Source organism: Nymphalis io, chromosome 17 (genome assembly GCF_905147045.1).
Source record: "Nymphalis io chromosome 17, ilAglIoxx1.1, whole genome shotgun sequence".
Lineage (NCBI taxonomy): Eukaryota > Metazoa > Arthropoda > Insecta > Lepidoptera > Nymphalidae > Nymphalis > Nymphalis io.
This window is the reverse complement of record NC_065904.1, coordinates 10,669,314-10,683,508: the sequence shown is the minus strand read 5'-3', so window position 1 is coordinate 10,683,508 and position 14,195 is coordinate 10,669,314. Positions and strand designations below refer to the sequence as shown.

The following is a 14,195-nucleotide window of genomic DNA, read 5'->3' as shown; positions in this document are numbered from 1 at the left end:
CAATTAATGTTTTAGCAGATTGATTCCGACGGAATAGAACAGAATCACATCATCTCATCCCGTACGTACCGGTTAAGGGAATGTTTATTAAGCGCATTCATAGGTCAAGCACATAAGCGCCTCAATCACTTGTATGTTGGCGGAGACCTATTCACCAGCAAAAGGATTGGTGCCAGGTAAGTTACCAGACGTGAAACTCTATCAAATCTTTTTCCGTGCATTTAACTTTCTGCGTTGACCCAATGTAAACAAAATTAATAAACCTCCACGAATACCTGAAGCACGAACGAAATTAACATAAAGATGGGTATAATAAAACTAAGTTCACAATTTTTCAGTCAATATTCAGTTTAATGTATAATATAGATTTTACAATAAATAACTCTAATTCCATCGTTATTTGATACGTTACAGCAAAAGAGCCCAGGGTTTTTCTTATATACTTAAATTTTCGCATTTTTTTCTAATTTTTTTAGCATTCGCTACGCTTTAAATTTTATGACAGCTGAGCATGATATCTAGAGAACGCTATTATATATTCATTAACAATAAAAACGGCTAAGCTGATTTTAATTTTTTGCGTTACAGTGGTTTAACATGTATGCTTACATTTATAAATGCCGTCGTGACACTGCAGTATTTTTTTTAATAATAATAGGATATGCTCATTGTATTATATTATAGATGACAATTCCTTATTTAAAGATCTTAATTAAGTATATTTTTACAATGTTTGATAGACAAAGTAAAATCCAACATTACTTCGGTAAAGAAAATATATAGAAGTAATGGAAAGAAAAAGTCAGCGGTTATTTTGTCTTATATTCTATTTTTCTTTTAATTTTCAATATAATAATGAATATATTATAAACATATAACATAATAGGCATAGCCCAGAAAGCTATTGTATTATTTTTTGTTATTACAAATGAGCATCAACAGTAAGAGTAGTAAGACCAAGAAATTTAATTGATTCTAGTGCATCTATAGATACCCAATGATAAATAAATCAGCTTTATTATTATGCGTGATAAATTTTACAGCTTTTTTTGCAGTTTTTTTTTTATTATCTATTTCTATGTCTTAGACGTCGTCACACTGTTCTCTTTCAATTTAAAAAAAATATTAGTTATCATCAGCAAACTTTTAACACAATATCATTATTGTTCACTAAAAAAGGTTAGTCATTTATATATACATACATATGAGGAATATATAAGATCTAAGGAGTGATCCTTAAAGAACCCCATACCAACTAAGATTTATATTAATATATATACATAACAATTGTTTGCACTTCCACATATTATACTAATTGCATTTTTAGTTATAGATAATTTCAGCTTTCACTAAAATTGAGTGGGTATTACAATAACATTATAATTGTATAGTTATCATCACATTGATATATAAAAAAACCTATCATCATCATATTTGATGCAACTAAATTAAAACTTATAAATTATATTTAAAAATATTATTTAATATTCTTAAAAGTATAGTGTTTTCTTTCCTTTTCATTTCTTTCATTCTTAATAGTAAGTGTAAATAATTTTTGACTAAAACGTATATATATATATATATATTTTGTACTCAATTGAAATTTAATATGTACTGAATTTATTTACATTTTGTTTACCAATCATTTCCATGATTGTTTAATCTTTCATTGTAGAACTTGCACATTATTAGACGAATTTTATGAATTTAAAAAGTCGTCCGAGTCGTCTGATGATTGAATTTCAAAAAAGTTTGTGTAATCTGTAATAGGTAATAAGGTAACTGACTAACTGTTTATTAATAGAAGTAAATATAGTACTTATTGAATTCGGTTATTTTTTTATTTCTTTATTTAACAAAAGAATTAACAATTTCGTTGCTTAATACCCATATCTATATAGCCATTTCAGTTTGTTAGTACCGTATTTTATTTTGTATTAGTTCATCTTTTAATTTTCTTTACAATTTTAACAATAGAACACAAAATAATAAAAACTACGTTGTGCTTGTGATTTGTTAATTGTTAATAAACACAAAACACATAAGAAGGTATTTGCACACAAGCTTATAAATAATATAAATGCTTTAAATTGTTAATTGATTAATTAAGGACTTGAGATGTAATTTTGATAAAGGCTCATGTAACGTAAGTAAATAATTAAATTAAAAGAATTACAAGTTCTTATCAATTTAGATTAATTTTAAATACTACGTAAATAAGGCGATAACATACAACAAACATATTATACGTATTGAAATATTTATATGTCAATACCTAAAACGCGATAGTATTATCGCGGATCATAACTCATAACTCGCAGCCATTGACGCTTGAAGACAAGTTTGATGAAGCTAGTCAAATATTTGTTAAAGTTTAGAAAATCACTGTCTTAATATCTTCAATTAATAATTTCTCAGAAATATGACATCTACAACGGATCTGAGATTTGACGAGGAAGTAATTAACGTTAGTTTGGCTGAAGTAAGTAGTTATTAGTTCTTTTTTTTATTTTACGGAATGTCTTTACCTAATCGAATTGACATTAAAATAAACTAATTGGTAATTAAGTACATAATTATTAATTAAATAATAAGTAATAAAATGTTTAAATTTTAGGAGTACTTAAAGATAAATTCAGAATTTCATTCAAAGGGATATGAAGATAATGGAGAAATTGAATATGATGTATATAAAAACCAAATTTATCTTTCTAATTTTAAGAAAAGTATATTTGAATTTGGACTATTCACTTCATTGCATAATAATTCAACGAACTACCTAGACTTAGCAGAGAAGCTAACAAAAAACATAGATTTAATCTGCCAGCTAGAATATCTTTTAAGGAAAAAACCCATGGAAGAAGTTAGAAATTTCGATATGAAATTATTAGAGCAGAATTTGATATACCAAAATTCATACAGAACAGCGGAGAAAGCTTACAGTAAGTATCAAATTATTTCTTTCCATGTTCTTAACAATATGTTTTAAGCCATTTTATATTTATTCAATGTTGTCATTTATCAGCTTGCAGTAACCACTAACCCACAAGCCCACAACCCCACAACTATCTATCTTTTCTAGTTGTGCATATGTAGCTGTAGATGCACACATCCTCTTTTTATTTCTTTAGTGTTAGACATGTATTCCAAATTTGTATCTGTGTCATTACTTTATATTAAATTAGGAAATTTTAAAAACAATAATCAAATTCTGAGTTTTTATTTATTTTTCTATGAAAAATGGGCATTCTGGAAAATGCCATATAATAAATATACCATAATGTAGAACCAGAAGAGAAAGCTCTTAATAGTAGTATGGTCATTAAAATAATAGATGATATGTATTTAGTTATTTATTATGGAAACAAATTATATAATTATATTATATAAAAATTAGAAATATTAATAAATCTGAACCAACAAAGTTCCCAATATGAAAATAAAACATTTAAGTCCAATATTAAAATAACATTTCATTATTACGCACTGGAACAGAGTGGTGGAATAAGCCCTAAACCTTCTCCTCAAAAAGGGAGAGGAGGCCTTTAGCCCAGCAGTGGGACATTCACAGGCTGTTACTTAATGGGAATACAGGCCAAGTCTTTATTTTCTTCTCAATTAAAAAAAAAATACATTCCATATTCTATTGTTATATTACAGCTATTTAATAAAATATGAAATTCAGTTTTAGATATAGTAATGACTGCAGACACAAGCCTGGCTAGCCTTGGTTGCATTGCTCAATCGTCAGCTCTTAATGTCACTATTCAGTCTACCAAGGAAACAGCTGTGATATGTTCACTGTTTGTCAATCTTTGTCATGAAGCTGGGTGATTATTTTTTCTTACATTATAATTCATGATGAATTGCTGGCAACAAGTGATTGTAAGTAATGTTGCATTTTTTTAACATATACACTATTAGTCCTTTGTGACTGAACTGGGTCAATACCTAACCTTAAATATATAAAAGATAATAGTGCAATATATAAAAACTTAGTGGTAGGTGGTGTGTGCTATCCCCTATTTTATTTATTATTTAGTATGTATAATTATTTGTTATTTTCAGACTTGATAATATTAAATTAATTTTTATGGCAAATCCTGCACCTGAAACACCTTTGGAATGTATGAATTTTTCAAATATGAAAGGTAGTTGATATATTTTTTTATTTTTATTTTTTATGGGCTATATGTATTACATACAGTTTAGGCAAATTATTATTAAATAGGTTAATTTTTTTATATTGCTTGCTGGTGGTCCACAATTAAATGTGCGTCTAACACTCTAGCTCTTGTTTTTATTTATAAATTATTAACAAAAACATGATAAGAAAATATTTTAGAATCAATTTTTGTTACATTATTGCCAGTATAAAAAATAAAACGAAATTATGAAGTACAAACATTGTTGTTGATAATCTTAGGTAAAAATATCCTGTCTTTTACAGAACTTCGTACCGGTTGTGTGGGCATCATAACAGAAAAAGCTGATATTGACTCTGCTGTGCACACCTTCCTCTATGCAACCAGTCAAGTTAGTTGCAATTCAGACATAAGTCATATTAGGCATTAATTATAGTTTAATATATCAATCAATCAACAGCCAATCGTTGTCCACTGCTGAACATAGGCCTCTCCCAAGGTGCGCCAAAGCTCCCTGTCCTCCGCCTTCCGCATCCAGTTGGTGCCCGCCACCTTCTTAAGGTCGTCGGTCCACCTGGCTGGAGGGCGCCCTACGCTGCGCTTGCCGATTCGCGGTCTCCACTCTAGGACTCGTCTGCTCCAACGGCCATCGGTCCTACGACATACGTGACCAGCCCACTGCCACTTCAGCCTGCTAATTTTGCAAGCTATGTCGGTGACTCCGGTTCTTTTCCGGATAATCTCATTTCTGATCTTATCCTTCAAAGATACTCCGAGCATTGCTCGCTCCATAGCACGCTGAGCGACTTTGAATTTGTGGACTAGTCCCGCAGTTAGTGTCCACGTTTCGGCACCGTATGTCATGGCAGGTAAGACGCATTGGTTGAAGACTTTCGTCTTCAAACATTGCGGTATAGACGACTTGAGGACTTGACGAAGGTTGCCAAATGCTGCCCATCCCAAGCGAATTCTTCGATCGGCTTCCTTCTCGAAGTTGTTCCTACCGATTTGTATAATCTGTCCTAGGTAGGTATATTCACTAACAACTTCGAGAGGTTTGCCCTCGACGTATATCGGTCCCGGCACGACATGCCTATTGAACATGACCTTGGTCTTGTCCAAGTTCATGCCGAGACCGACACACCGGGAAGACTCGCCTAGGCTACGCAGCATTTCGGTGAGTTGTTCCAGCGACTCTGCTATGATGACGATATCGTCGGCAAATCGAAGGTGTGAGATGTACTCGCCGTTTACATTGACTCCATACCTAGTCCAATCCAGCGTTTTGAAAACGTCTTCCAACGCGTTGGTGAACAGTTTCGGGGATATTACATCCCCCTGTCTCACCCCTCTGCGCAATTGGATCGCCTTCGTCTTACAGTCCTGGATGTGGACAGTCATTGTAGCGGCGTTGTACAGACATCTCAGTACCTCGATATATCTCCAATCGATATGACATCTCTGCAATGAGTCGAGCACTGCCCAGGTTTCGATGGAGTCGAAGGCTTTCTCGTAGTCCACAAATGCCATACACAGCGGCTGATTGTACTCTTCGGTCTTCTGCACAATCTGCCGAACAGTATGGATGTGGTCCACGGTGCTGTAGCCTGATCGAAAGCCGGCTTGCTCTGGGGGCTGGAACTCGTCAAGTCGTCTGGCGAGACGGTTCGTGACGACTCTTGAGAACAGCTTATACACGTGACTCAGGAGGGAGATTGGTCTGTAGTTTTTCAAGAGGGTTTTATCACCTTTCTTGAAAAACAGTACCACCTCACTCCCGCTCCACGTTTCCGGGGTCTTGCCATGTTGGATGACGGAATTAAAGAGGCTTGCTAGCTCTTTCAGGACCGGAGTCCCGCCTGCCTTAAGCAACTCTGTTGTGATTCCGTCATCTCCCGGAGATTTGTTGTTTTTAAGCTGTTCTAGAGCCGCCCTAATCTCTCCTTGGTCAACGACCGGGAGCTCCTCGGAGTAATGGCGCATAAGAGGGGCGCGCTGGTCATCAATACTGATTCCCATGGGTTTATCCGATCTTGAAGAGAACAACTGCCCATAAAACCTCTCTACTTCTCCGATAATCTCAGGCCTAGAGGTAACGACCCCACCATTTTCAGTTTTAAGTTTTGTCAGACGCGGCCTCCCAAACTTGCGAGCGAACACTTTCGATCCCCGATTTTGCTCAATCGCAGCCTTGATGGCACGGGTATTGGAGCGTCGGAGATCGCGTCGCGTCAGCGTTTTTATTGTTCGGTTTAAGGCCTTATCTGACAAAAACGATGGTAGTTCTCGTCGTTTTCTCATGAGCTCGAGTGTCTCAGCAGAGAGTTTTGGTGCGTTGTCTCTTCTCTGTGGCGGAAAACACTTGCGGGATGTGTTTTGCAGTATTTTGACCAGCGTGTCGGTTCTCTCATCAATGCTGCTTATGGTTTCCAACGCGGTGAATTGATTTTGAAGTTCCATTTGGAACTTTTCGGAGCCTTGAGCAGCTTGGAGCATGGTAGGTCGGAGAGTAGACCTCATCATTCTCGATCTTTCGGCTTTTAAGTTGATATTTAGAGTGCCTCGAACCAAGCGGTGATCACTTCCGGTATTAAACCTGTTGATCACTGAAACATCTCTAAATATGTGCCTTTTATTCGAGATGATAAAGTCTATCTCGTTCCTTGTCACGTTATCGGGGCTTCGCCAGGTCCACCTCCTCTGAGGCTTCTTTTGAAAGAAAGAATTCATCAAAAAAAGCCCCTGCGCTTCGAGGAAGTTTACCAGCATTTGCCCCCTGTGATTTCTGCAGCCCAAGCCGTAAGGTCCGACTTTCGATTCACCGCTATCTTGTACTCCCACTTTAGCATTAAAGTCTCCCATAACAACATTGTAGTGGGCCCTCGAGGTGTCGTTGAGGGCCTTTGCGATGTCCTCGTACATCGCTTCGACCACATCATCAGAGTATGTCGAAGTTGGCGCATATACCTGTACAACCTTCAGGGAGTACCTGTCGGAAAGTTTTAGGACAAGGTACGCTACCCGGTTCGACACACTACTGATTTCCACAATGCTGCTAATGAGATCCTTTTTGACTAGAAAACCGACACCACCCTGGGAGAGGTTATCACCTTCGCGGAAGTAGAGTAAGTTACCGGACTCTAGAGTTATCGTGTCCTCCCCCTGTCTTCGGACTTCAGATAACCCCAGTATATGCCAGTTTATATGACTTAACTCTACTTCTAATTCGGCGAGGTGATGGTCCAGCCTCATCGAGCGTCCATTATACGTTGCCATTTTCAGTCGTTTTATACGGTAGCCTGCCGTGAACCGGTGATTCTTAGCACCCCCTGCCCTGCCGATACCGCGACCGCTACCTTGGTCGGGCCTAGCGGGCTTGCCGGTAACTGGGGGCCTTTTTTTGGGCGCATCTGCCATTTAGGGAGGTGGTTTGCCCATACTCGCCGCGCTGGGCAGGCGTGTTGGCGAGCGCAGTAGGGGGTAAGATGTTTATGGGAGGGGGGACGCTGCTGCCCATCCCCCCTTTTCCCCGTCCCTCAGTCGCCTCTTACGACACCCACGGGATGAGATTGGGGGAGTACTATTCTAAGCCGGTACTCCACGGCGGTACTCATTTAATATATACAAATAATATAAATATACTTTGTCAAATAGAAACAATTGAACAATAATTATTAGAAAAAAAATCCGTTGTAAACAATTCGCCGAAAAACAAGCACATCATAAGCATGCGAATTCAATGGTTCTTATCTGAGTTTGTACACGCACTCTTCGAGATTAAGATGTACATGTTCTAACTACTAACCAATGGGCCATCTTGACCCAATATGTATATAAGTATTAATTTTTTTATGATTTCATAACATTGTAATTTTTATTATACTGTTGTGTTCCGGATTGAAGGGTTAGCTAAGCATTGTAACTAAAGACACAAGGGACAGCATTTTATTTTGGCGATGTAAGGAATGGTTAATATTTCTTAGATTGCCAATGTCTATGTCGAGATGGCCTAGTGGCCGAACGCGTCCTGAGGAGGACGGCAGCCGGGATGGCCTCGCGCTGCCGTACGCACTAGCGAGGAGTGCGGGGGGATGGTATTACCTTTGCCCTCTGAGGAGACCGAGCCACGAGCGGAGCAAAGCACGGGAGAGGCCGCGGATGCGTTATATAAACACGATCCCGCAGCCTCTCCGATCCGTGCCGAGGACGGCCATCGCAGTGGTTTTAGTGGATAAGAATCCCATATAACTCAGTTCTCCCCCCCATGGGAGCTGGGTACCTTACTGAAAAAAAAATATAGTGGTTAGAAGGCGTGAATCTTAACCTATGATCGTTGGTTCAAACCCGGGCAAGCACCACTGAATTTTCATGTGCTTAATTTGTGTTTATAATTCATCTCGTGCTTGACGGTGAAGGAAAACATCGTGAGGAAACCTGCATGTGTCTAATTTCATTGAAATTCTGCCACATGTGTGTTCTACCAACCCGCATTGGAGCAGTGTGGTGGAATAAGCTCCAAACCTTCTCCTCAAAAAGGGAGAGGAGGCCTTAGCTCAGCAGTGGGACATTAACAGGCTGTTACTGTTACAATGTCTATGGCCGATGGTAACCATTCACATTTATATAAAAATGAAATAATATATAATAAAATATGTGGCCAAGAGCGAGATGTAAGTTTAATTCTGAAATTTTACTTTCCAGTATCCTTGGCATTTCAAAAAGATATTCGTACAGGAATGTGCGCTGAATCGGTTTAAGAAGTCCCTCGAATGGAAGACTAAAAAACCGTCCGGCGATGTTGAAGAACAACTCGTAAGAGCATGCACGTCGGTACACGTATATGAAGGCAAGCTATACCTCTTCGAATATGCAGGTGACGTCAACAACGTCAGCCATAACTCGATTATAATAGAAGCCTACAGAACCAATAAGGAACTAATGTCAATAATGGCAACGATTAAACCATTTTGTGTCTCACTTTGGTCGAGTCACGTCTCTGAATCGAATGAAATTGCATTTGGCCTTGAAACGAATATCGTATGGATTAACGACTACGGTTGCTTCGAAGGACCGCCGGTAACATCACAAGCATTCTATTCCCTGTTACATCGCCACCTGGACAAGGAAAGGATGACTGGTTTTCCCGTTAAGGATGTTTTGAAAATCAGGGAAACGTGGCTGAAATTGGAAATGTCGACGCGATTGGTGAAAATGTCCAAAGTTGCCGATAAATTCATGAACCATTTCAAGGACGAACAATGTTTTAGAATAAACTCTAATAATAGCAACATTAGCGTTGGAAATAAACTTTGCATAGCGACACGAGAACCAGTTAATGTTATAGTCGTGAACATAACGACATGTCGAAGTGTTTACGATCTCATGAACTTTATTGTAGATGGCGGTGCCGTAGTACTTATTCTAGAAAATAATGCGTCAGAAATCAATGAAATTAGTAAACTCTATCAAGCATTGAAAGATATCGGCGCGCCTGTACTTTTGGCCGATGGTAAGGATTATAATTTGGTCAAAATACAAAAGGACCAACTCAAATACAACACGAAAGTCGTTTGGGCTAGCATTGGAACCATATTTGCGAATTAATTATATTATAATCCACTGAGATCATATGTTTCTGTCGTCAGTCATAACGTGAATCTACAAAAAAAAGTTAACATAACTTTGTAACAGATGTGTAGATTAAAAAAAAATGTTTTCTAAATTTAAATTAAGCACAAAATTATAATAAATGTTTATTAAGTTTACATATATAATAAGAAGAATGTTTTTGTTTTTATTATTTAACTTCACTTTATTCGGTTGAAATTTTACATACATTTAATGGTTCTAATGACAACATTATTTTTTTTTTTCGTTTTATTCCATAGAGTAAATAAAAACTTATTTCTAATATGTTTTACTTTTTGTTAGATTTTAAAGGCTTATTGATTGTTATTTGTTAAAACCAGTTATAAAAATTGAAAAAACATATTTTAATTTGTATAAAATTAGTTCAATATTCCTATATGGAATAAATATATTTGTTATTTATAAGTTTTTTTTATTAAATTGCCTTTAATGTCACAAAATAAACGTTTTAATTTTTTTGACGCTTATAGTACAGTAATAGTCCCTTCGCCTTTCTTCCATATGATTCGCTGCGGGTTCGCGGACTTTCATGTAGCATAAGTAATAGTGCGACACATGTAGGTTTCCTGGCGTTTTCATTCATTGGTGCCCGAGTGGTGGTTTGAACCTGCGATTCTCTTGAAATATCTCTTGGATCATATCAATTCGGTGCTGTGCTGTGAAGTGGAAGGCGGTGATAGGTATCTGATGTTATTTTCTGTAGCCCTGACAAAATATATGCAAAACTTCATGATGATCGTTGACAACTTAAGACGTAAGCCTTCACGTAATAATAAAAGAAACTAATTTTCGCTTTTATAATATTAAGAAGGATTATTGACACTCGTTCTTCGACTTTAATTTAAACTTGCTATGATTGCTAGTTATTCACCTAAAACAAGTAGCATATAAGTTATCAAATTGGAAAAAATAAAATATGAACTTGGGGAGGATTGAGACGATATCTCATATGTGTAGTGTCTTCCATAAGAAATAACAGACAATGTTTCAATCATATACTTATTTTGCTTTGATACTCTTTTTTTTTTAAAAATTGTTTCTTAAAAAAAAAGAGTCATTTCATGGTCGGTGGTTCACGAAGTTCTTACCATACAGAATGTTGAAATGGGCCAGCCGATAGTAAGTGATTACTACCGTTATACATTGACGTTGTTTGAAGAAGAAGTATTATCCATTATTTACATGGCCAATGCGAACCTTGGAAACTAATGATGTCTTATAAAAATTGAACCAGCCTATCTGTCAATTTAAGTGTCAGTTCAACCCAAATAAAATAGATGGCACTTTTAACTACCAAATTTAACGAAATTTTATTGTTCAACGGCACAAAATAAATGAAGTCGTTGTTTAAATTAAATTTATGTATTATATATACTTATACTTCAGCAGTAAAAATTTATCCTAAAAAAATATATAAAATAAGTACCGATTTGTGTTATTTTCATTATATTCGATCGACTAAGATGGACCATTAATACTTAACGCAAGCGAATCACCGCGAAGCAACATTAAATTAGTTAAGTTTATATATACTTGACGACCGAAATTCTTCGATAATTTACGTAATATTCTTCTTCAAAAGAATTTGTTAAAAAAATTATATTATCGTCAGAAGCATTTAATTCATAATAAAATTATTTCACATTTGTCCTCTTCCTACATTTAACTACCGATAATAACTAACCGATTCTATTCCGTATCGTTGTACTTTGTGTGCAAATAGATGGCGTTGAACGTTTTTAGATCACGCTATAAATGCTTTATAAAAATCATGAGTAAATTAAATTATAGCAACTAATTTCTGCTAGCTTTTTTCTTTTCCTATTTGTAATAAAGATATATGTATATATATAGAAAAAAATGCACTTCAGCAGTTGGAAGTTTCTCCTAAAAAAATATATAAAATATGTATCGATTTGTGTTATTTTCATTACTATTTAAAATAAGGATTATAAAGATGGGTAAATATATCTGGTAATAAATGGGTTTATATTTTATGTTAATAAGAAGTCGATTTATTAAATTCGGCTTAGGTCCTTTATTACCTTAACATAAGGTTTGTATTTAAATAATATGAGGATTCAACAACAAAACTATGCATAATATAGATCATTTCTTATAAAAATTGTAGTTTTTTAATTACCTACTTAATTGTGTTAAAATACATAATTATGAAGCTTGAATAGCAGCAGTTTTTTAGAAAAATAATGATCCTATAAATTTGAAAATTCATTAAACTTGCTTAATTTGAAATAATTTAAACGCACACCCTAATACACAGCAAAAACTTTTTGACACAAACAAACATTCATGTGGGTGCAGCCGTGGTAATAAAAAGGGGTAGATACAGGATTGTAAAAGGCATAAAGTTTTTTTGTTGGGGTCATTCAAGTGCTTAATAAAAAATAGCAACAATATGATCATACTTATAAAAAATATAATATATACTTAGAGCATAAATATATGTCATTTTTCTATGAATTTGTAATGTATAGTTTGTTTTTATTTTAATTTAGTTTTCTCTTGTAATAATTTTTTATTAATTTAATTATGTTTTTTCAATTTTCTTATTTAATAATTAAGTATTCTAATATTTTTACAAATATATTTTTTAATTTATTTTTGATAAAAACCTAAATTATTATTATCTAATTTACATAAAACACGGACGACATTCTTTGCTTATATTTTAATTAATAAAATTTAAATGCTTAATTGTTTATTAATATAATACTGATTCAGCGCTACGAAGTCCAAGTTTCAAGAAAGTGTTTAATATTTAAAAAATATTTGCATATTTGAAATTATTTAAGTAAGCAAAACGTGTTACTATACTGCTGATTTTTCTTTTCTTTCGTTTTTTCCTTAGTTTCATAATTATTTAGCCTTTTTAAAAAAACTTCTATAACATTTTATATTGCAAAAATAACACATGTATGTAATATGACTAGTTGCATCGCGCTGTTTCGCCTGCGTTAAGTATTAATGGTCCATCTCTGTCGATCGAAGCTTGATGTTTTACGAATATGGTATATAAGCCTTACTCAATATCTAACGCAAAAATTTTACTAATCGAACCGCAAGGTTTTGAGATTAGCCCGTCCGAACGAACAAACATTTTATCTTTATAATATTAAATATTATTGGGTACTTTTCATTACATTCATAAAAGCAAGATCGTACAATTAATTAGACTAAAATTATAAATGTAAGTAATTCTATATATCCATTTGTTACCTCATCACTAATAAACAACTGAATCGATCGTAATGAAATCTGACATAAAAGTAGCCTGGGAAGTGGCTGAATGAGTTGTGGGGAAAAGTCATCTTAAGTATAACCACATATAGACTATTATACGTATAACTAAAATATTATTATGATTATATATGTCTGATATTATTTATCTATCAAATCACTATTTTCGTTTAAATAATGACGAGTATCCGGCATATACCTCTCACTACCTACCTACCTACTCACACGTAGCCTTGTGGCATTCAAAACTAATATTAAGACGAAACCATAGCGATTCGATTTACCTTCTTCTGTATTATCTACGTAAAGGCGTTGGTCCTGGACCTGAATACACCGGTCGTGTCGGATTGCCGTCCCATCGGATTATGAGAGTTAGGGAATAGTGTGTACCTTTGTTTGCACACTACACCACTGGCCGCCGTGGCCGAAATCGTTTTGGAGGACATTATTATTATTATCTATGGATGTCTATGATATTTCCATGCGAATATTGGTTTTCTAATTTGTCATTGTCTTTAAGTTTCTTATACCGCATATAGCGAAAAACTAAAATGCGAACTCGTCAATTCTGTTGCAGACTTGTTAGATCTGCCATAAGTCTATACTAATATTATAAATGCGAAGGTAACTCTGTCTATCTGTAACGCTTTCACGGCAAAACCATTGAACCGATTTTGATAAATTTTGTTATAAATGAAGCTTGCACCCCAAGGAAGGACATCATCATATTCAGCCCACATTAATCCACTGCTGGACATTGGCCTCCATATACCGATTTATAATTATACTAACTACCTCGTCTGTCAAATGGCTAAATTAATGGCAACAGATTCTAAGGTCCCAGGTTCAACCCCGGGTCGAAAATGTTTTTCTGTCAGATAAATCTCAATAGAGTTAGGAAGTCCGGTCCGGTCCTGTCAGATTGGCGTTTCGTTTGATTATTGAGTATTGCTGTTTGGTGGTAGAATATAGACACGTGGGTCGTAATTAACGGACGGAATCCGGAGCTACGGTCAGGTAAGAATTTGTCTGCAATCAGTTATTGAAATACACAAAAACTGTTAACATTATTTAGACGGAGAAATAATCTCGACACTGGTGTAGACGGCACAAATGGCTGCAGTTAAGGAGATTCTAGATTAC

General features: G+C 35.1%; 1 protein-coding gene across 4 annotated transcripts; it reads left to right on the top strand.

Moving 5' to 3' along the window:
* The first annotated feature begins 25 nt into the window (after positions 1-25).
* Positions 26-10,217, top strand: LOC126775168 (uncharacterized). Of its 4 annotated transcripts, none has more exons than XM_050496970.1 (7): positions 26-176; positions 2,419-2,482; positions 2,618-2,942; positions 3,686-3,830; positions 4,069-4,151; positions 4,451-4,536; positions 8,847-10,217. In XM_050496970.1, the coding sequence occupies exons 2-7, from the start codon at positions 2,423-2,425 to the stop codon at positions 9,747-9,749; spliced, it is 1,602 nt and encodes a 533-aa protein (XP_050352927.1). In that variant the 5' UTR covers positions 26-176; positions 2,419-2,422; the 3' UTR covers positions 9,750-10,217. The 4 variants fall into 4 exon arrangements, with proteins under 4 accessions (XP_050352927.1, XP_050352925.1, XP_050352924.1 ...); XM_050496968.1 differs by lacking the exon at positions 26-176 and adding an exon at positions 1,855-1,913 and having other exon boundaries at positions 8,847-10,214; XM_050496967.1 differs by lacking the exon at positions 26-176 and adding an exon at positions 1,990-2,049 and having other exon boundaries at positions 8,847-10,214.
* The last annotated feature ends 3,978 nt before the right edge of the window (positions 10,218-14,195 follow it).